The 23,199-nt window shown below is 41.6% G+C and overlaps 1 protein-coding gene across 1 annotated transcript in view; it reads right to left on the bottom strand.

Annotated features, from left to right (window-relative positions):
• The window catches only part of A2ML1 (alpha-2-macroglobulin like 1), a gene marked incomplete at its 5' end in the record, with an annotated part of 44,214 nt that extends 22,299 nt beyond the window's left edge, over positions 1-21,915 (bottom strand). Inside the window, 21 exons of the mRNA XM_019626160.1 lie at positions 237-358; positions 1,425-1,551; positions 1,750-1,978; positions 2,601-2,730; positions 3,051-3,144; positions 3,928-4,122; positions 4,551-4,700; positions 5,191-5,336; positions 5,574-5,634; positions 7,246-7,473; positions 9,218-9,385; positions 10,426-10,535; positions 10,854-10,968; positions 11,421-11,547; positions 12,025-12,109; positions 12,377-12,536; positions 13,325-13,345; positions 17,422-17,474; positions 18,046-18,208; positions 18,576-18,759; positions 21,884-21,915. Coding sequence (XP_019481705.1) covers positions 237-358; positions 1,425-1,551; positions 1,750-1,978; positions 2,601-2,730; positions 3,051-3,144; positions 3,928-4,122; positions 4,551-4,700; positions 5,191-5,336; positions 5,574-5,634; positions 7,246-7,473; positions 9,218-9,385; positions 10,426-10,535; positions 10,854-10,968; positions 11,421-11,547; positions 12,025-12,109; positions 12,377-12,536; positions 13,325-13,345; positions 17,422-17,474; positions 18,046-18,208; positions 18,576-18,759; positions 21,884-21,915 — 2,700 coding nt within the window. The remainder of the gene's footprint in view (positions 1-236; positions 359-1,424; positions 1,552-1,749; positions 1,979-2,600; positions 2,731-3,050; positions 3,145-3,927; positions 4,123-4,550; positions 4,701-5,190; positions 5,337-5,573; positions 5,635-7,245; positions 7,474-9,217; positions 9,386-10,425; positions 10,536-10,853; positions 10,969-11,420; positions 11,548-12,024; positions 12,110-12,376; positions 12,537-13,324; positions 13,346-17,421; positions 17,475-18,045; positions 18,209-18,575; positions 18,760-21,883) is intronic.
• Between the last annotated feature and the right edge of the window lie 1,284 nt (positions 21,916-23,199).

Genomic DNA, 23,199 nt, shown 5'->3' with positions numbered 1-23,199 from the left:
ACTGAGTGTCTATGAAGTTCCAGGCACTAGTAAAGTGTATTAGGCACTTTCATATGGCATCAGTATGAGTTAAGCAAATAGTTAGAGGCAGGAAGGGGCCAGGAGAAAGGTGAGCTACCTGATTGGAGTTGGGGTAAGACTGCTGTGAGAGACTAACTGGCGGGCTAGATACACCCTGAACATCCGTGGGTTGGTTGCTGTCTCTACCTTTGAAGCTCGGCCTGCAGAAAACTCACCTTGACCAGAACAGGCTTGATGAGTGTGTCACTCCGGCCCTTTTCTGGAACGAACGCCTTCTGGCCCCCACAGAGTTCATTGCTGTCCAGAATCTTAGTACTAATAGTCAAGTTTACGTGACCTGAGAAGAAAGGAGAAAGAAAGGCATTAGCCCTATTGCCAGAGGTACCAATGAAGTCTTTTCCCCTCTAGACCAGTGCTTCTCAAACTTAATGGCATACATATCACCTGGGAATCTTGTTATAATACAAACTCTGATTCAGTAGGTCTGGGGTAGGGCCTGTATCCTACATTTTTCACAAGCTTCCAGGTAATGTCAGTGATGCTGATCCAGTGTGTAGGCAGCCTCTAAAAGCCCCCCAATGATCCCTGCACCCTGATATTTAATGAAGATTGAGTGGCTCATTTCTAATGAAGAGGATAGGGCAGAAGTAATGAGATGTCATTTCTGAGATTTGGTTTTAAAAAAAAGGCTGCAGCTCCTGTTTTGGGTGAACTCTTTCCCTTGAACTCCTCGCTCTGGAGAAATCCAGCTGTTCTTGTGAGGAACAGAGGCTGTGGAATGAACTTGGAAGTGGATCTTCTCCTCGTCAGGTCTTCAGATGAGAACGCAGCCCTGGCTGACAGCTTGACTGGAATTTCATGAGACGCCTTGAGCCAGCGGCACCCAGCTAAGCTGCACCCTGACTACTGACCCACAGCAACTGTGTGATAATGTTCATTCTTTTAAGCCATTGAGTTGTAAAGGAATTTGTTAAGCAGCAGTAGATAACTAATATACCTGAAGACCATACTTTGAGTTGCAAGGAACTCATCCATGAGCAGATGACATCTCCTAGAGTTAGTGTGGTGATAAAATGAGTTAATCCATGTAGAGCAATTAGAATAGTACCTGGCCCATAATAAGCGCTTGGTTAGCAACATGATGATATATCCCCTGTCCTGGCAGAAATATTAAAAGCTCCCCCTTTCACACTCAAAATAGTCCAGTTTGCAGAATTCTTTAGGTCATCTATCAAACAGTTTTGCTTATCTATTTGTAACATAGACTTAGGAAGGAGAAAAATCAAGGCAAATAAAAAGAAAAGGAAAGAGGAAACAAAGCAAATGCAGTCAAGGATGGGGTTCTCAATCTCTGAGCTTTTGCTCTGTGCTTTTGTTGCCTATCTACCACTTCCTTCTCTTACCTAATTTGATAGCTGTGATATTCCAGTGATAGGTTTTTGCTTCATCCGCACAGATACAGTTGGAGGCTTGAGAATCTGGCCATGATTGCACTTGGTACTCATCTGATTTAGCCAGCTTTGTCTGAACCTGAAGAGGATGTTTAAGAGATGAAGGGGATGAGTAAAGGAGATAGCGCACAGAGGCTTAGGAAAATGTGGGCGCTAAAACACCGGCATTGCCATCTCTTTCTCAGGCAAAACTGATACGCTTCCAATTTAGGGAGAAACTTATGGTGGGGGGTGTGGTTCTGGGGCTGGCACCTACTTCTGTATCCCCAGTTCTTACCCTGATGCAATCCTTTAGATAATTGAAGATGGTGGCAGTAAGACGAAAGGATTCCCCACGAACCACTGAGTAAGGGAGAGTCAGATCAACAAAGAATGGCTTGAATGCAGTGAGTCCAACAGTGGGTGAAAGACCAAAGCCCTGGGACTGGGAGGTGCAAAAAGTCATGGCCTTCCACTTGGTGATGGTATCAGGAACCGTGAGGGAAACAGCCTTTTTCCCTGAGTTACTGTGAGGACACAAGAATCCAGGTCAGGCAGACAGCAGGAGAAAGAGAGCATTTGGGAAGTAAGTTACAAATTTATCTGCAGAAGTGAATTTTCTGTTGTTGTGAATGGGAGGAAAAGCAAAGAGGCAACTGGACTGAGAACATGCGAATCTCAGAGCGTGACTCATCAGGTGGATGGGGGTTTACTAATACAGGAGAAGGGGGATGCCTGAGTATGTGGGAGGTGGTATGTGTGAGTGAGTGTGCATGTGTGTGCAAACATATCTGAAAGAGAGGCCAGGCTCCCTGAATCTATGAAGACAGGTGCTCTTATGGCTTGTCAAAATGAGCAGGTAAGCAGTGAGCAAGAACTAAACGGATGTCAATTTGTCCCTTTAAGTTTGTGTGGATCTGAAGTGAGAATGCACTGCCTGCACTGTGTAAATGCGAAGATGTGTGAATTTGTTTTGAGTGATTGTATATGATTGTATAAGAATTCAGGGCAAGAAACTCGTTCCCATATCCCCACTAAACCCTAAACCTTCTTGGCTTGAGACTTAGATTCATTAGAAATTACCTGATCCTGAGTTTTCTGCTGACTCCACACTGTTTGATCTTGTTGTACCATTGAGGTATCACTTACCCAATAGGAAACAGATCCCAGAGCCAAGTCTCTGGAAAGTACTGGCGGACCTGAGAATCCTCTGACTGAATTGAAGAAAGTGATGACTGAAAACCCCCTAGATCACTTCCTGACATCAATTTTTCATTTCCTAAGGAGATTAAGAATAAAGGAATTTTAGAAAACAGAACACTTCTGTTATGAGATAAATTGAGGTGAAGAGGCTACTAATCACAAGACCAGTGACAGACACAGAGGTTTGGCCAGGGAATGAATAGATGAAGCCTTCAGACTTCAAAGGCCCTCCCCAGAGAGAGAAATCCTTGGGAAACTGCCTGCATCTATGACCCACAACCTACTATCATTCTGAGGCTAGAGGCTCAGGGCAAGAAAAGGAGGCAAATAGGGAGCTTTCAGAGTTCTGTGATTCTGAACCTCTCAGTGACTCCACAAGCCACAGGGGTAGCTTACCTCCATCCATTATGTTGCTGTGTTCTGCAGACTGCTTTCTGCAATCTACTGGGTTCTTGATTTTGGCATTGGACAGTATTTTCAGGCCCATGTCCTGATAGGTACCAAAAAGAAGAGAGAAAATATTAAGTCCCCTCCCTTAGTACAAGGGCTACTGTCTAGGAATTCTACCCTCAAAAGGTTGAACTAAGGCACTCCTTTCCTATTAATGGTGAGACTGGTGGTTATTACCCAATACTCAGTCACCAAGATTGGCTCACTTCTGTTCTATCTAGTGTGAAAGGCTTTCAACTAAACTTATCTCATGGTTAAATATGTTTAATGCTTCTTTCAAATATTAGTCACTGTGTCCTTATTTGATTTAGACTCTAAACTTTCTGAAGCCAGGGACCATATCAGCTCAATCAATTCAACAAAAAATGCATTGTGTATTATGAAGGATCAGGAATTAGAATACAAAGACGAAGAAGGTATGGTTCGTGGCCTCCTGGTCAGACTTGGGCCACAGTATCCCAAGCTTCTGCTCATAACATAGATGCAGTATTTTTATAATAATAATGATAAAAGGCTGCTGGCCTACCTTTCCTCATTTTCCTTCTTGGCTGATCCCATGGAAATCAATATTTGGGGACCACAGAGGGGAGACAAGGTGTACAGCCTCTCACAGTGGTTCTCTTCCAATGCAACTAGGCAACTTCTTCAAGCATTAGAACCAAGAGAGCAGCCTTACATATCAAGAGTTTTTTTTTTTTTTCAAGATCTTATCCTTGTCAGTGCCCACGTGACTCTCTCTGCTTTTTAGATATGGACTTTCCTTCTCCCTCCTCCCATTACCACTGTTTCTATAAGAAAAAAAAAAGTGAGTAAGGATATCTACCTTGAAAAAACTGAAAAGGTTTGTGCCTTTAGAGATCCAAGGCCTCCACATAACTGAACGCCTGCTCCAACGCTCTTCAGGCACTGAAGCAGGGAGGAGTTGAGGAAGGTCCCATGAGCCAAACACTGGACACTCATCATATTCGGCCACCTGATAGGGGTAGTAACCATACCAGGATGGGAACATCGCATATATCTGAGATAAAAGGGGTAAAAGAAATAAAGCATTGACACAGTGAAATCAGTTGAGAAAGTTCTCGCAGATTCTGGTGCCCAGTTCACCACCCCGATATTATTTCTCTTCATTACTCCAGAATTCTTCCTATATTTATTTATTTCATCATAACTTCTTCCTTACTTTTTAAATGTTAACCTTTATCTCACCTTTTCTTCATAATCTGTCACCCTTATCTCCTATTTCATCTTCTTTGTCCATATTAACTATGCCTTCTCATACCATCAAGTCTGCCTTTATTTTCACACTCACTTTCCTATCACCTGATGGTGGTGAACTATTTCCTTAAGACTTTCTTCTCCATTCCCCGGAACCCACCCTTTATTCTATGTAGTCAAATGTTCTTCTCTACCAACTCCGTCTTCCCACCCCGTTAGCAGCCTCCTCACAGAGTGGTTGCTCAGCTCTCTCTCCGGCAGAAGTAGTAAGACACTCTCATCCACAGCCCGGACTGCACACAGGGACCCAGGAGCTGCCTGTAGCTGTAGTTCCACATCTGCTCCTGGAAGCTGCTGGGATGGTGAGAAGCCAAGGGAAACCTGAGGAAGGAAAAAATATAACTTGGGGACCGGGTAAGCCTGGACAGGAACAGAAAAAAATGTAATTTGGATCATCCGCCAACATGCCCCAGCTATGGTATCCAGCCCACTCTTCCACTTTTATACTGATTTTCCCTTTGTAAAGTCTAAGGCCTGAGAACCAGTGTCTTATGATACAGTTGAGAAAAGTGAGCAGCACAGTAGAATGATATAGAACATTTAAAAGACAAAGAGTATGAAAAAAGAAAAAGACCACATGGAATAGCTATATTTGAAATAGCTACATATGTGATTTCCCAGTATGACTTTTTAAAAAGAAGCAGGAGAGAGACAGGTATCAACAAAACATACTAAAGGTATAAATACAATGTGACATCCAACTTCAATATTACCTTATTTCCCTGCCCCTGCTTTATCTCCAACCCCAGCATACACAAGATCTCTCGCTATGCCCAATTCTTTTCTTCACCCTCCTCAAGTGCCATTTTACCTGATTGTCAAAGCACATCTCTACTGAGAACTGAATTTTGTCAGCTATCACACCTCCACTGGGAAAAATGGCATAGATCACCAGGGAAGGATCAGGGGCTAGTCTGGAATTGAAGGTCAGTGAGAGAGAGAAGAAGCTTTTCAGTCCTGAAACACAAGAGGGGATAGATAGGGATGAGCGTGCACTCACGTTACCAATGACATCCAAACACGTTTGCGCTTCTCATCGGGCCAGCTGCAGGCCTCATGGCGCAAGTTACTTCTCATTTTCCTATTCTTCTATGGTTATTGATACTGTTCTGTTTTCATTACTTCTATGTATAAGAATTGTTTCCTGGAAGTTTAAAATATCACTTCTCTTCCAAGAGAAGCATGAACACTCACCTTTCTTCTTAGAGTTCAGGTGTTTCTGCCCCTCAGTCTCCAAACCTCTTTTCCCCATTAACTAAAGAAGAGAGGAAAAAAAACGCATCAACAGCACAGACATTATGGGAGGGTAACCTTGATCCTACTTCTGGAGCATCCCTGCCTCTCTGCATAAGGAGAGGCTCCTTTCATAGGCCCAGAGCCTGGCTCAGTACTTCACGGAGCATCCTTTAGCTTGTCAAATGTTGGACACTGCCAACAGTTCTGATGACTCCTCCTCCAGTTGAAGGTCTGCCTGAGAACCACAGAGGTTGGTGGGCGGAGACAAAGGTCATCATTGCCTCAAGGTGAGATAGAATAGAAACCATTCTTCATAGTAGATAATGGTCCACCATTTCTTGAAGATCTACAGGTTTTATTCTCTTATAATCCTTGTAACATAAATTCAGCTAAAATCCATCCTCACAACCGTTTTTTATTATCACTCAAGTCAAAATGCAGTGGAAATGAGTGTATCTTAAACCGCCTTGAGCCCTTCTGACATTGGACTCTCTGGAAGAGAAATCCTTTACTAACTCTCCTAGTTCACTCTCACTTGAAACTGAATCCAGTGAAATTATTTCTAAGCACGCTGTCATCTCTGATGCCAGTCAAGGGCTCTGTGGCCAGTTCCTTAGACTACCATCTGACACTCAGCCCTTCCACACTCCACTTTTCTCCTATGTCTCCTCACGCTTCTGTCCCGAAGACAGTGCCTCCTGTGTTATCGCTCTGACTTGTTATTTTCCGCCTACCCCTCCTCATTCCGTTGGGCCAGGATGATTGTTTTAGCTTGATGAAGACACTGGGACAGTTCAGTGGGGAGAAAGGCTTTCAGACTTTGAGAGGATAAGGGAATGAGGAGACTCGGACCATCAAACCTGAGGTTTACATAAGTCTAATGCCTCTCCATCACCATGGTGACCAGTGAAGCTTCTTATCTTTATACATTCCTTTCAGGCTACAAGTTGTGAATGTATTTCCCCAACAAGGCTGCTATCAACGTTAATTTTAACCCTCTATCATCTATTTTTAAAATACTGACCAATGAAACACAGAGTGAAATTGATTCTGTCTCATCCTCTCCTCAAACTCCCTCCCACCCAACACCCAGCTCCTTTTCAGCTCTGGCCAGCAACATTTTCTTGTTAATTCTTCCTTCTATTCCCCCACACAATTTCCTTGGGCTCCTGCTCAAAAATCACTTTATTCCTCATTTCCCCCTGTCCTTTACGCTTACACTGTGCAATATAGTAGCCACTGGCCACATGTGACTACTGAGCCCCAGATACGTGGCTAGTCTGTTAAGTATACTTAACTCTGTTAAGTATCATAAAATACATACTTTGAGTTTCAAAGAACTGAAACTCAGCTGAAACAAAGAATGTAAAATATCTATTAATAGTTTTTATATTAATTTCATGTTGAAATGATCATGTGTTGGATATATTGGATTAAAGTAAAATATATTTTAAAAATTAGTTTCACTTGTTCTTTTAGCTTTTTTTAATGTGGCTCCTAAAAATTTTGAAATTATTTATGTGGCTTGCCTTATCTCTATCTGGACAGTCTATCCACCCTCTCCTGTTCATTCTCCCCATTCCCTTCCCTTCCCGACACACTTTTCCCAATCCTTATTTCCCAGTCTCACATAATAGGAGAAGACGATTTCCTGGTCAGGGTTTGCATCAGTTGGATCAATGTAATAATCCACCAGCACTTCCCGGGACTGCCCACATTCCAAGGTGCCATTTAGTCGGCGGATGCCAACGAAGCTGCGAGTTGTGTTGTAGAAGGCTCTCAGGTACCAGTAGGCATTTTGGTAGTATCCAGGCACCTGTTCTGGATTATATTGCAAATGTTCCATTTGGAACCTGCCCTGAGAAAAAGAAAAAGAAAAGCTCTTTTAGCATGTACCCCGACCATATTAACCCCATGGACTTGTTATGATTTTCAAATAGATCTGTCTCAAGCCGTCACTGCCAAAGAATGGCATGTAGATATTTCACTAGCGGTCCAGCCTAGGATGTTTGAGGACTCCACAATAGTAGCTATGCGCAGCAGCATTTTGGTATGTAGGGGAGTGAAAATAAGGGCTGAATTATAGTTGTCAAGGATTGGGAAATTGTGGATGATATACCTTCCCGGAATGATGCCTAGGGAATAGATAAGCATGACTAAGGTTATATAGAAATTAAAGAATATATCCCAGGGACAATAAATCTAGGTATAGAGGGTAAGAAGACTGAAATAATTATTTGTAAGTAGAGTGATCAAGTGATGCCTAAGGAAATAGTTAAATTAGTCACAAAGCAAATAGCATGTGTTTGCTTCAGTAGTGTGGCTAAATGAATGCATTAATGGCCCCCTGTATCAACATCCTTTACCATCTCATCTTACAATGCTCTGTTAGCCTAACTGTGGGCCCGCCTCATGGCTTGTTGTTGGGAATGGGATGTTAGTGTCAGCATTAAGTAGAGACTTGGAAAAGCCCTTGCATGTCCACTTTGACTCTTGCACTTCGTCATAGCTACGAGAACACACCTGGTTAGCTTGCAGGAGCGTGAGAGACATGTGGAGCTCCAGCCTACACCCAGCTGATCCACAGACATAAGAGTCTACAGAGATCTGTCAAGCTGCCCATCTGACTACCCCTGAGGCACTAGATGTAAATGGTTTTTGTTGTATAATACTAAAGTTTTGTAGTTGTCTGTTAAGCACCATTGTGTGACACTTGACAACTAACACAAGTAGCCTTCCTTATAAAGTATCCAAAACCTAGATTTCTCTTCTTTGCCATTTTTATGAATAACCAGGGGAAGGGGAAGGGGACAGGAGGAAGAAGACAACTCTAGACCATTTTTCCTCTCTCTACTCTAAGTTCAAATTAGGATCAAATAGAGATGGGAATATGTTATAAGAAGAATTAGTAGAAAGAGCAATTTTGATCTCAATGGTCATTTATTTGACTGATATTAAAACAAGCAAGACCTGGGCCGGCCGAGTGGCACAATGGTTAAGAACTGGCTTGGGACGCCAGAGGGCCCTGGTTCGGATCCCACATATGAGGGCGAGTGACACTGCCCTCCACAGCTAAGATGCTGAAAAACAGCTCAACCTGGAGCTGGGCTGTCATGAATTGCCGGCGAAGGCATAGGCTGCAGCCCCTGTGGCAGTGGGTTGCCGTGGGCCACCGTGTGTAGCTAGCAGCCAGCGTGAGCAGCCATCCAGAAGCCGCAGTGAGCGGCCGTCCAGAGGCCGGTGACTGATCTGCCTCACCCCGGAAGAGCACAATGATGGTGCCAGCTTGAGCCGGTGAAGCAACGTCCTCCACAACTAGACTGAAGAACAAAACTACAGCAACTTGTCTGTTCCCCTTCCCCCAATTCCCCAGCACTGTTCCCATCCCCCCAATTCCCAAATTAAAAAAAAAAACAAAAATCTAAAAAAAAAAAAACAAGCAAGACCTAAGAAAAAGTTTTTGCCAACTGGACAGCAGAACTAGTGAGTGAGAGAGATGGAATTACAAATGGGAGCAGGAGAAAGAAAAAAAAAAACAAACAGGAAAATTTAGAAGTTTTCCTTTAGGGAAGGCTTTAGTTCTGGTCCTCCCCAGTGCTTACCTCCAGAGAAATGTCTGTCCCACTCCAATTAACTGTATCCAGCTTGAAGGGAGCAAGGCCATCGTTGTCAGTAATCAGGGTGTGGCTGATGGTTCCATTTATGCCACGAATCACCAGAAATACGGCATGATTCCTGAGGACGGAGCCATCATGGCCTCTAACTCTTACCTGAGAAGTGAAGGTCATTAGAGTTAGGTTTGGAGTTGGTTTGAGTATGAGGCAAAGTGACACGATAGCAGAAACTCTAAGAAAACATTTCAGGAAAGAACCCAAGAAAAGGTAAATGCGATTCAAGGGTTGGAAACGAGGCTATATGGGGAACTGTGAAACACACAGAAGTTGCCTAGTCTGGTGCAGAAGTACATTTGCCACGTAGCTAATGAAGCTTTAGGGCCCTTCATTTGCACAAGCCCTTCCCAAGGCTCTGTACTGTCTTTGCCTTCATTTTTTTTTTTTAAGAGAATCCTCTCCCACTCCCAAATTGTACAATTCTTAGGCTCTAAGAAAATCTGGATCTAGAAAACTGGTCTAGAGAAAAGATCACTAAGGAATAAAGGGGCCTAAATATGTACATTAGTGTGTTGACCGGTTGTCTGAGAAGTGAAGAAAGGTGAGCTGGACAGAGGGGTAGATTGTTAGGTATTAGAAAGAAGACACTAACAAAGAGAGGTTATAAAATCTCTTCTAAAAAAATGCTTAAGGAGATACAAACGGCTCTCTGTCAAGGAAAGTTTGATATTAACCTTGCCTAGATGCAAGAGCCCAGACTAGATGGTTTCTCCAGATAACTTTCAGCCCCAAAATTCAAAGATTTGAACACTGGAATATGAGCCCCTGGCTTTAGGAAAGGCACTGAAGTCACATTAGTATTGAAGGTACATCTCATGTGGGATTAAAAGCAGCACCGCCTAAGGAGAGGATATATTCTGTATGCAGGCTGCCTGGGTTTTATCATAGTTACCACTCACGAGCTATATAACCTTGGGGAAACCACCTAAACTCCCTGTGCCTCAGTTTGTCTCCTCATCTGTAAAATGGGACCCATAATAATGTCTATCTCACAGGACTGTTGAAAGATTAAGTAAGTGAATATACACAGAGCACTTAGAATAATGCCCAGCTAGTTTTATTATTATATGCCTACAGGAAAGAGGCAACAGTAGATGGTTAAGCAATTTTTGTTTGTGCAGAAACAAGTTTCAACATACCTTCCCACTGAAGGGAAAATTGGGGTAATAATAATGATTGGTGTCTTCAAAGGTCATTGATCCCATTTGTGTAGAAATGTAGATATTCTGAGTGGTATTAGCTTCCACTCCTGCAGAGGAAAAACACATATATGATCATCTGAATGCCTGATAGCTTCATCTTCATGTTTAACATAAAATTCCTGAAAGAATGGTGCCCCCGATGTATAAAGCTGAATATATTTCTGACCAAAGATCTAAACCAACTCCTCCTCCCCGCAACTTTGGGTGACATAAGTAGTGGATGGCAGATTTCTCCTTGACTGTGAACTAGGAACAGTTACTCCAAAATGCTAATGAGGGGAGTTGAATCCTCTGAGTAGGTGTGTCCCTTGGATTGCCTGTTTTCTCTCTCTTTTTTTTAATGAACCAAGGAGCACCCCAGTTACCTGTGCCTTCCTCCACCACAGTCGTCACAATGTTGATGCTTCTGCTGTACTTATAACTACTGAGGTTGAAGTTGGACATGTCCACAGAAGCTGAGAAGCATCCTGCTTTGTCAGTCTAGTGAGGCAATCAGAGAAAGAGAGAGAATAAATAACCTAATCTTTACTTCATAATGCACTGTAGAAGGAAATAATTCCTCATCTCCATACTTTAGTTTCTCCATCTTTAAGATAGAAAAACTCTCCTGTAACATGGAGTATACACCTACACATACACAATGATGAAATGACTTTCAAGCTCCATGATATGAGAAGGGGAAAAGAACCAACTGCAGAACAGGAAAACTATATCTCCCAAGGGATTTGATTAATTTCTTGATTACAAGGCAGATTCTAAAAGACTTTATCTCTTTAGAATAAAGAACACTACTTTGTTCTTTGGAACAGGGAAAATAATCATGTGAAATGCTTTCTACTTTGGACTTTTTACCACTTTTCTGTATTGGTGCTTGCTTACTTGCTCTTTAGGACATGTGAATAAGGTTCCTTTTCTATATCCCATTTACTCACCTGTCCAGAGAGGTTCCTGCATTTGTCAGGTAGCTGTTCCAGTTTTGGCTCTCGAAACCAGTAAGTATGTGCCTTTTGACACACTGATACCTGCACTGTCCCCAGCATGGGCTTTCCATATGTGTACCTAACCCAGAAAAGCATGAAGAGTCAGAGTTGGAAAATTCCACTTGAAATCCAACCCTCCTTCCCCAAACACCAATTTTCCTTCTTTCCCACACTCCAATCTCTGCAAGCACTCTGACAGTCTTACCCTTCTCCAGCTCTTGTTCTCTTCCCTGCTTTACTCAAGCCTTAGAGTATTGCCATTACACAATAAGTACCATCCCAAGGACTGAATAGGGTCTTTTCCCCCCTTACTCCTGTTTCTCCATGGGATTCAATATTGTGTTCAACACGAAGTAGACACTAAATCAATAATGCTGACTAAGTGAGCAGTGGGAGGTGAGAGCAGAAACACAATTAGGAAATGTGTTCTTGGAGAAGTCATGACTACATAAAATATCCCAAATTTTAACCACTACCTCCATAATCCCTCTCCCCACGACACTCCCTCATCATACCGCTCAATACAGCTTTAATCTCCACCAGATCCAGAGCTTACCTACTACAAACTTTTACTAGGAAAGAGTCTTCCACCATTGATAACTGTTTGGGTTCCACCACTTCCACCTTAAACTTAGGCAGCACTGGAGAGAATGGGAAGAGATGAAAAGGGAATAGGAAGAGAACATGACCATATGGTGGTGAAGAGTGGGGTATAAAAACAGTGATAATTACATTAATTAAATTAAGGAGGGCACTATTAAGGTAAAATGCTCCTGACTGTATTAGCTGATTTAGCACCGATTCATGAATAAGCAAATACCCTTCCCCATAGCGGGTCTTACTTTACTTTTGCTGATTTTGAGACCAGGTTATGTCCAACACTTTGACCTGCTGATGCTCCCACCTACCATATTCTTCCACATTGAAGGTGCCAAGGTTCTTGTCCTCTGCCACGGCCACTGTGTAAGTGCCCAGCATCGCCTCTGGTGCCAGCTGGAAGGATAGTTCTACAATGCCTTGCTTGGGCACCACTTCCAGCCACTGTGCGATCCTGTTGTTATTTGGATCCTGTGTCCATTGAAAAGAAACTGCTTGATGTGCCTGCCTGTCTGTCTGATTCCCACTCGGCACTGCAAAAAGCAGGTAAAGACACCTCCCCCCCTCCCCCCACCCCCACCACGCCCACGGTCTGTGTCCCGGAATAACAACTCCTTGGGTTATTTATAATTGTCTTCATTACTGAAGGAGACAAATTTACCTATAGGTCCAGCCTGCATTTGGGAAGAAAAGGGTCCTTGTGGTTTCAAATGATCAGACTGTCTTCTAAGGTGTTATGACCAATCTCAGAAAGTGGGCTTGAGAATGTCCTTTACGAAGAGTGTTTACTCTACTCTTAGTCCCTATTAAGGGACAATGTTGAGGGGATTGATTGTAAGATACCTGAGAGATAGGTAACGTAATGGAAACATGGAGGGGATGCCCCTTTCCATCATAACACTTCTCACAGGTATTCATGTCACATTTAACTGTCAAGTGGCTATATGACAAGAGCTTAATACCGGAGACTGAGAGGAGTCCAGAACCAAGGCTAGTTGAACTGGCATAGCACAGAACAGGTACAGGAATCAGGGTGGGAGGGTTAGTCACCGCAGAGCTTGCTGACTTTATCCACAGAGGTTTAGGACTGGGCGGGAGAAGCAAGAGCACAGGCATGGTTTAGGTGGAACTGTGGGCACTCGGGTGCTGGGGCAGTCTCAGGCTCTGGGCCAGAGTTCTTTCTGGCTTCAAAGTTTAGCACCAAACTCTCCTTCCTCCTTCTCCACAACTGACAGAAAAGAAAGAGACATTCTACTTACCTGCAGTTCCACCATGGGATACTGAAAAGGAAAACCAGATAATGTGGGTTAGAGTAGGATAAGCAATAAGGATAGGCTTGCTGAAAGCAAAAAGTTCACAAAGGCCTCTTTCTTTCTCTGTGGCCCTCTCCTTCCTTTCAAATGGCTCTTTTGTGCCCTGATAAGAGTAACAATGGGGCAAAGGCTTATTGGCTGGGAGAGGGGAGAGAAGAGATTTCCTCAAAGGGCTGCCTGTCTCCAACACACTGGAAGAAATGGGGCTCAGACCCTTCAGCAGCCTTCAGGGCTCTGCGACCAGCTCTACTATAAAATGCCCCAAGAGGAAGTGTCAGCAGCTGGAGGCTGCCCAGTGTTTTTTTGTTTTTTTTTTTAAAGATTTTTATTAAAATATAGCTAACATAGAATATTATATTACTTTCAGGTGTACACCATAGTTATTCAGGTTCCCCATTGTTTAAACCTCTTCCTCGAGCCAACCCTCTCCTGGCCACATCCCCTGCTGTCTGAATGCCACTGGGCAGGAGCCTTACTTTCAAGCATTGCAAAACAATTTCTAAAAACAATTTTGTTTAAAAGAGTTCTGTGAAAGGATCATGTATCGTTTCCTCAAGGAAATGGATGCTAAAACCATTAAGTTGGTGGGGAGCATGTCATTGGGCTAGGTGTTTGAGTATCACCCCCAAATTGCTTGCCAATTTCAAAGGAAAAAAGATATAGCTTTACATTGAGGAAATCAGGCTATCACCACCTTAACCAGTAATCAAACCCATCATCACTAATGGAAAACCGGACATTATGTGCTTCCTGAAGAGAGACATTTGAGGTTCATAGCATTACCTACTGAGTATTTTTGCCACAACTGTTTAGCTTAAATCTAATTAACACCTCATACCTACTTCCAGAAGATAGGGAAACCAGTTAAATTACACAATATGGAAATAATCAGACAAATCAAGAATGTCGAATACTGTTAGGCAACCAGGATTCCTTAAAAAGTCAATGTCATATTCAGAATGAGAACATTTTAAAAGCCATCTAGCCTGATCTCTCTCAGAAAAAAAAAAAAAGCTAATGTAATGAAAAAATAAGGAGGGTTATTTTATATTAAGAAAAAAATTAAACATAATAATCAAATATAGTGCATGCAGTTTTTTGCTCCTAGTTTGAAAAAAAACCCCAATAAACTCAAAGTCATTTGGAGAAACCTGATGTAGGACTGCATATTAAATGATATTAAATAATTAGTGTTAGTTTTCTTAGGTGTGATAATAAAATCATAATTATTTAAGATAGTCTTTTTAGAAGATACATGCTAAAGTATTTAGGAGTATCATGTTATGATATCTGCAACTTACTTTTGAACGATTTAGCAAAAAAATGATAAATTAAAACAATTGTGGCAAAATAAAACAAATGTTGACTCTTTGGTGTTATGTTTGAAAATTTAAATAACAAAATGTTGAAAACACAATGACTGCTCAAGATAATTTTTCTGAGAAAATTATCTTTATATTGCACTGTTTTTTGTTTGTGTAATATGTTTTTTTTATTGTAATAGAATTTTATAAAACCATGGCCAAGGAAATAGATAATTACAATATCAAGGATGTAAATATTATTAAAAATCTATTGGGCTGTCAGAAAAGTCATGACGTATTTTTTTCTATGTTTTTCATCACAACTTTTCTGACAACCCAATAATTACAGACTGTACATTTACTAGACCCAGGGCTTTCAAATTAGTATTACATCCTCTTAAGAGGACTTACAACTAAGTGAGATTGAAAGCTGGAATTTAGATATTGAGGTCTCAGAGAGAGCACCAAGTTTGGGCCTCACTTGGAAAGGAGATGGAATGAAACCTAGTTGGTGCTTGCCTTTGATTTTCGGGCCAAATACCATGTGATACCAGTCAGTGAAGAAGCAGAGCATCACTAAATACAAATATCAGCCTTGATATTAAGGATAATGGCAATTCTTAAGAAAAGCCAAAAATGAGAGAGAAGGATTGTAGGAATGGAAAATTTTCCCTTCTAGGTTCTTTGGCTGCTCTAATAATTAAATTGACATGAGAAAGGTTAACAGGAGAAAAACTAATTTAATGTCGTGCATAGGGGAGCCTCACAAAGACAATGAGACTCAAAGGCAGTCAGGCAATTGAGGCTTCTGTGCCACCCTGAGCTAAGGAATGGGATAGGGTCTGGGGCTTCAAAGAGGAGGAAGGCAATTCACAGGACGATAAGAAGAGCGGATGTTTAATAATCAGATGTTTGCTCCACTGTGCAGGTTAAGTCTTCCAGATAAAAAGTTACCTCTGGTAATAGCTCTCTTCGTGGGTCAAGCCCCCTATCTGAATTCCTTTAGGCGGTTAAGGGAGAGATCAAAGCTTTCCCTGAGTCTGCAGTCTTCAGCTCAAAATCATCCCCGTGCCAAAGTGGCACATTTTGGGGCGGCCTATTCGGCTCCTCTTCAGGCTCAAGGGAGAATAGGACTTCCACAAACCAGGGCTCTACAGACAATAAGGAGGCAAATACCGCTGAGACTTAAGGAGGAATCCTATACATTCCAGAAAAAGAACACTTCCTCAGATAACAAGGTATTTTTCTCCCAGATGGAGTCAAGAAACAGGGAGAACACCAGGTACCCAGACGTTAAGTTCTGGAAGGAAACAAGTGTTCAACTAGGAAGATAAGATTTCCAACTGGAAGCTGCCTGAGGTTTCCGAATAAATGGGTGTAGCAGCCAAACTAGACAGGGTCTGTTAATCTCAAGTATACTTTAGTTGCCTGAAGATAAAACACTGCTCTGTAAACGCACAATTGTTATCTCTCAGTTTCTTAGTACAATTCCTTTTGTTAACTTCATTGTTTCCAATTGGAGTTTCAAACTAAGCATTTCAAATTTCCAGAGTTTCAAACGGGGACTTGGTGGCGAGGGGCGGCTACAAAAACGGAGTAGGGAGGAAGGAGTCATTTTACATCAGAAATAGAGCAGAACTATGGAAACCGGAGCACCTCTCAGTAATCCAGCGTAATATGAGCAGAGGAAAGATGACGCAACAGGGATAGTTTGAGATTGACCTTGAAGGCACGGTATAGTCTGAGATAACTGCTTGCGGCCACACTTTCCCCTAGCACTTCCTTTTTTCTTTTTTTTTTTTTTAGTTCTGGAATCAACAGTCTGTTAAGAAATAACTACTCAATATTATACTGAGCGTTTGATAAAGAAAGGATATAAGTGACAGAAAGGAGACACTAGAAAGAATTCTAAACTGGGAAAGAAAGTGGGGGTGGAGGAAGCTACTGATCAGTAAGCTCATAGCCTCTCATAAGAAAAGGAAAAAGAAGCTCTGAGGATATGGAAATGGAAATAAAAGTAATACTTTCCCTATAAGTATCTTTAAAAGTTTCATTTGAATACATGGGCTGTGATTAAAGGAGAAAGAAGGCAGCAGGAATGTGTGAGAGCGAAGTATTTCACAAGCATGTAGAAATGACACAAGCCCTGATTTGAAATCAAACCTATCATAAGGCTTATGACTAGGGATCGAGTTGTTCAGGGGAAATTTAAGTATTCACCAAACATTTTTACGTTTGGCACTTTTTAAATGTGGCCTTAAGAGAATTGTCTACACTATAAATTGGGTTTTTTTAATGCTGCCTTAAGAGAACTATCTACTTGATAAATGACCTTGTCTCGTAGTAAAAAAAGATGGTGGGGTGGATATTCTTATGTCTTCTTTTTGTTAGACACACTCCTGAATTATTTCTTGATATTTGAAGCCACTTGTGTCATTGCAGGAGAGAAAGTCTTGAAGTTTGCAAAAACTCTTTTAAAACAACAGCGAATGCAACCATCTCTCAGGAATGTTAACCTCATTGATGTTCTCAGCAGTCAAACCTGAGAACTAGACACGTGTGCTTGTTTTCAGGCAGACAGGGGCTAAGGGGACTTAGACTTGTATTTCAATTCCCACCTGCATTCTGCATCTCAAAGGGTCCCACCTCTTCACACCCTTGGAAAGAATCTCCTTTTCCCTGTTCTCTCTCAGTCTGCCCTACTCCTTTCATTTTCCCTCTCCCCAGTGCAATTCCCACCTTGTCATTCACTGGTATGAAGTTGCTGTTCAGGGTGACAATGCGGAAGTGCACTAGAAGAAAACAGGCATCATTAGCAAAGGGGATATTTCCCCCCTCAGAATCTTTCTTTCTTGCACCCTATTTCCTTATACATAATTCTGAGTCAGCAAAACCCCATCAAGTTTAAAAAGAAAACAAAAAACAAAACTTAGTCTGAGAGAGAAATAAAGCCCCCCAACAATTTCCCTTCGAGGCTGCTGGCTGAAACCTCTGATTAGAATGCCTCTCTAAGTAAGAAAGAATAAATACAAATAACAGGAGCTCAAGCCAAATGTATATTGGTACATTTCATATACAAGCAGCTTGCTGGAGGACCCAGTGATCCAATTACACTTGCCAAATTCCATTCCAGGAGAAACGTGTACCTCTGTTTTAGATGGACACACACAATAGCAACTCCAACCACTACTCTTGGGGAACATGGCATATATTCCACACCCATTAACACTTCATCCCTCCAGACCGTCCCCTCTTCTGCACTCCTTATTCCCTAGGCCTACCACCAAACCACGAAGGCCCTCTTTAAGAATGTGTGAAGCTGTTTCCCAGTCTTTTGTCTAATCCCATATGTGTGGTTCTTACCTTGCTGCCCTGGGTTATAAATAGGTTTGTCAGTTTGTATGAAGATACCATTTCCCTGCTTCTGAATTAGAACTGTTTTCTTTTCCTCAAAGCTGATGTTATTTCCAGTTGCCGACACCCGGATTGTAGCTACTTCTTCCATGCCATCTGCAGGAGGTGGTACCTGGCCAAGAGAGGGGAGTTCTGGGGAGGAGTCGGAGACTGGGGAAAAGAATCTACTAGTCTCAACCCAAGAGTGAGAGGGCAAAAGGAAGGAACTGAGTTAGATGGGGGTAGCAAGGATAGAGCTGTAAAACAAGTTGCCAGTAAGAAGAGCAACAATAATCTTTTAGGAACTAAAAGAAGAAATCCAAGGTCAAGGAAATTATGGATAAGTTATGGCCAGGAATTAAAGTTAGAATTAGGGTAGATAGGTTTAAAGGCCTTGGCAAAAATAAGATAATAGAAATCATACTTAAAGTTAGATTATAGTGAGTGCTTAAGGGGGATAATAAAAAAGGGATTAGAATTGGGGTTAAGCCTGTACTTACTAAAAACGAGATGCAGTGTAATTGCCTCTTCTTCAGTCCATAGTGTTCTAGCAACTTCTGGGTCTTGTTCTTGGTCTCCAGAGTAATAGTAAATTTTACATCATAGTACCCAGGGCTCAGATCCAAACAAACCTTCTGAGTAGAGGGAAACTTAAGCTGGGCTGGTAATGTCACCAGGTAGTTTCTATTAAGAGAGCAAAAGGATTTCAGGACAGTAATGATTCATCCATTCAATGAAACATTAAGCCCTCTTATAAACACTCAGCATACCACAGTGAATTGAAAAGACTGAGCCCCTGCATTTATGAACCTTATTTTCTATAAGTGAGAAGCAGACAAGTAGCAGATAACTCACTGCACAGCCTTAAACCTCCCACAACTAGGAGGCCATCAATGAGGACCTATGCCTAGAAGACCAAAGAAGAAATTAGTTCTATTACAGAGAACACGGTACAGGGAGTCTACTATATTTTCATATTATCTTTTTTTAAAGCTTCCTTCTGGGCCTCAATTTTTCTCTCTGGGTAAAAAAGAAATGTCACCAAAGAAGGGAAAAGATGAGAAATTAAAATAAACCAAAGGTTATCTACTCTCCCCCATATTTATATTTGAAAAAGACAAAGAAGCCACCTGCCCTAAATAACTCTGACATCAAGCACTTACGGAAGGAGTTTTTCTGCAATGGCTGGTGATAGAGCCAATATTCCTAGAAGGAGTTGAGCCCACATCTTTGAGGGAGAGACAGCTTCCTCAGGATCAGGAACCAGAGATCTGCTCCCCTTCTGTAGCATATATATTAAGGCCTCAGGTAGGGTGTGGCGCTACCACTGTGGCTCCAGCCAATCACCGACTGGGGCCTCAGGCTAAGGTGGTGGACTAGGGTAGGGCTCCTGTTCACTTCCTCTAATGCATTTTTCCCTGAAACATTCATACTGGCTCAGCCAGTCCCTAATACCTGTTTTAGGGGAAAGCCAGGGCTGAGTATTCACAGTGCTAACACTCGCAGAAGCGATTTTAGGCTCTCCCCTTTTTTTCTGGTTTCTTTCTAAATTCCCATCCCCATTTGATCATTTACCCTCTTTTTATTATTCAATTAAGACACACTTGAGAACACAGATATGGGAGCAGTATCAATAGAGATGCAGAAAACCTCTATCTAATTGGGTGTTGTTGTTTTTTAATTAATACTACTCAGTATTGTGACTGTGTAGAAAGAGGGACATACACACTCCTTGAGAAACTATAAGTGAACGACCTTTCTGAAGGTCATTTCACAATACACATCAAAAGCCTTTCAGATTTGCATATCCTTTGGCACTGCAATCTCTAAGGAAATGTTTCTTAATGAGAAAAGAGAGCATGCATATATGCAAAACCTGTGTCTACACTGAGTTTCTTTCTGGTGTTCTTTATAACAGCAAAGCTTTAAAGCCACCTAGAGCGTAAATTAGTAAGGATACTTCCTTACTAACCAACCCAAATAAAACCAACTTAAACAAGACTTTTTGGTAAATGGGGTGGATAAAACATGAAGAACCGAAGGAACCAGAGAAATTCCGAAGACTTTATGTCCTGGAATTAGAGATTCGATGCTGCCAGGACTCATTTCTCCCAGTCTTTCAGACTTATTTGCTTGTCTCCTATGGCACACAGGATTACCTTCAAGTTGTGGGGAAGATGGCAGCTATGAGTCCTCAATCCATATGTTTCCAGCTCCTTGATCCCAGTAAAGAAAATTTTTCATCTGTGTTATAGAAATTTCAGAAGAAAGATTTTGTTCCTCCTTTTTTCACATGCTCACCTCTGACTCAATCATTCTAGCCAGAATACTATGACAGGGAGGACCTGGGTTGATCTTAACCAGAGGCCAGGGCGATGGGGTACTATGATTGGCAACCCCATATTGCCACATGAAATTGGGGAGGAAATGTTCTCTAAAAAAAAGGAGTTTACAACTATAGAAAGTGGGTAGGGGTAAAGATGCTGGGAAAATAGAACATTAACTCTATAACAATGACCAATAATTGGAAATTGGTTGAATAAATTGCCATATTAATATAAAGCAATACTAAGCAGCCATTAAAAATAATGTTTTCATGAGAAAGGGAATTGTTTGCAATAGTAATTGGATGGTTCGGGGGTAGGGGAATATGATACAAAATAATATGTAGGAAGCTCTGTGGCAATGGGCTCTAGACAAAGTCCTTCCCAGACCATGTGGTCACCAAGGATTTTACGCGGGCTTCAGACAAAGACAGTCCTGAACTGTACAGTCAGCAAGACTTCCGCCAACACTTCCGCGTTTAACATTTCCAAATTCCTACCTCACCTGAGAGCCAGTCAGGAACTGGCACAATGGTTACATGTCCTAATAAGGAACCCGGAAACCTCAGGGTATATAACCCCGAGTCCCGCCCAGGTCGGGGCTCAGCCTCTGGATGTGAATCCGCTGAGCCAGTGCCGACATTAGTAAAAGTTGCTTCCCACGCCTTGGTGTCCTGTCTCTTTGTCTGGGTTCCCGCAACAGCTCCACTTCCACTTAAGATGTAAAAAACTAGAAAGAGCACTGCTTTCTCCCTGATGATTAGAAACAGCCAGACAAGCTGCAAAATCATAACTTTCCTTGAGCCCAAAAGTTGAATCTAAGAGCTCAGCTGACATTGCAGGTCAACAAAGTAGCCTGAAATCTAAGGAGGCACAGTTCCTCCAGAGCAGAGGCTGGACGTTTGGACTGTCTTATCTGTGCCAGAGCATATGAGGTCTTTGGGCCATATAGATGCATGTAAAAATAACACAGCTAAATTTTAACGAATTACTAAAGGCCTGGTATGGGCTAGAGTAACTTACAAAATAACTCAATGTGCCACAGAAACAAGAGAAACTTGTTCTTACTCCAGGCTCTTTTCCATGACCTTTACCAGGTGCTCAAAAGAAAAGCTGGGAGTAAGTTCAGAGACTGAAAAGAAGCTTCTCTTAGGCATAGAGGACAGTATTATCTATCACTTCAGGAAAAGCTCCAGAAGCCCATATTCCTCTCAAAAGGCCTAAGTCTCTGTGCAGAAGCAGCAAATACTGTTGCCAGGGAAAAGACAGAGGAAAAAAAGAACTCTACCCATGGGGACAGAAAAGAAACAATCCTCAGCCCAGAATTCTATACCAACGCTTTTAGAGGTCTTGTAAGACTGAAGGAGGAACAGGAGAATCTTGCCCACACCGGACCTGCCATGGATACAAAGCAGAATTTGGCAAGGAGAAGCAGCAATCCTAAGAAAATCTCAACCTCCAAGGTCCAGGAATATAAGCCTCACCTAAGACTGAAGATGAAGAGGACAACAAAGAATCACACTGCCTCTCACCAGCACCAAGTAAGAAGTAACAGCAATCTGTTACTGGCAGAGGGCTCAGAACAGAGAGAAACTACCTCTGTGGTACCTACACTAGTATAGGGAAGGTTGAGAGCTGACAGTGGAGAACAAACATTGAGAGAACCCTTAGCATTCCAGACCCCACCCTAAGCATAAGGCATCAAAAGAGGAATTTGAAGTCTATGGTACACTGAAAGTAATCTTGGCAATGGCAAAACCTAAATCCAGCTCACCTTTTAACTAGATTAACTCCATCTACCACACTCAACTGCCTGAGAAGAGGGGTGTCCATTTCCAGGCACAAATACTATTTACCTAAATCTCTCCAGTTCTACAGAAAATGTCTGGCATTCAATCAAAAAAAGTTATATGACGTTCAAGAAGAAGAAGAAGATAACCCCCTATCAAGGTACAAAGCAATTGACAGAACCAGGCTCAAAGATATCTAAATGTTAGAGCTATCAAAGAGGGACTTTTAAATGGCTAGGAGTAACATGTTAAAGAATCTAATAAAAAAGGTGGACAACATCAATGAACAGATGGGGAATTTCAGAAGAAAGATGGAAGTGCTAAAGTCAAATAGAAATGCTGAAAATAAGAAATATGGTATGATATGAGCAGCTTTTTAGGTTCATAAGTAAACGACACAGTTGAGGCAAAGTCAACCAAAATCTACCTTGAAGATAGGTCAATAGGAATTACCCAAACTGAAACACAAAGAGCAAAAAGAGTGGAAAAGAAACTAACATCATGAAAAAGACAAGAGAAAACAAATGCTGGCAAGGATGTGGAGAAAAGAGAACCCTTGTGCACTGTAGGTGGGATTGTAAATTGGTACAGCCACTATGGAAAACAGTATGGAGAAACCTCAACAATTCAAAATAGAGTTACCATATAATCTAGCAATTTCACTTCTGGGAATATATCTGAAGGAAACAAAAACATCAACTTGAAAAGATACCTGCACCCCCATGTTTATAGCATTATTATTTACAATAACCAAGACATGGAAACAATCTAAGCATCCATTAATAATGGATGAATGGATAAACAAGTTGTGAGATACATAAATATAAATAAATAAATATATATATATTTATTTATATAACTCAGCAATAAAGAATGAAGAAATTCTACCATATATGACAACATGAATGGACCTTGAAGACATTATGCTAAGTGAAATAAGTCAGACAGAGAAAGACAAATACTGTATGATCTCACTTCTATGTACAATCTAAAATTTTTACCAGAGGTGG

This window comes from Hipposideros armiger, unplaced genomic scaffold (genome assembly GCF_001890085.2).
Source record: "Hipposideros armiger isolate ML-2016 unplaced genomic scaffold, ASM189008v1 scaffold_662, whole genome shotgun sequence".
Classification (NCBI taxonomy): domain Eukaryota; kingdom Metazoa; phylum Chordata; class Mammalia; order Chiroptera; family Hipposideridae; genus Hipposideros; species Hipposideros armiger.
The sequence above is the reverse complement of the archived record's forward strand: the minus strand, read 5'-3'. Positions and strand labels throughout refer to the sequence as shown.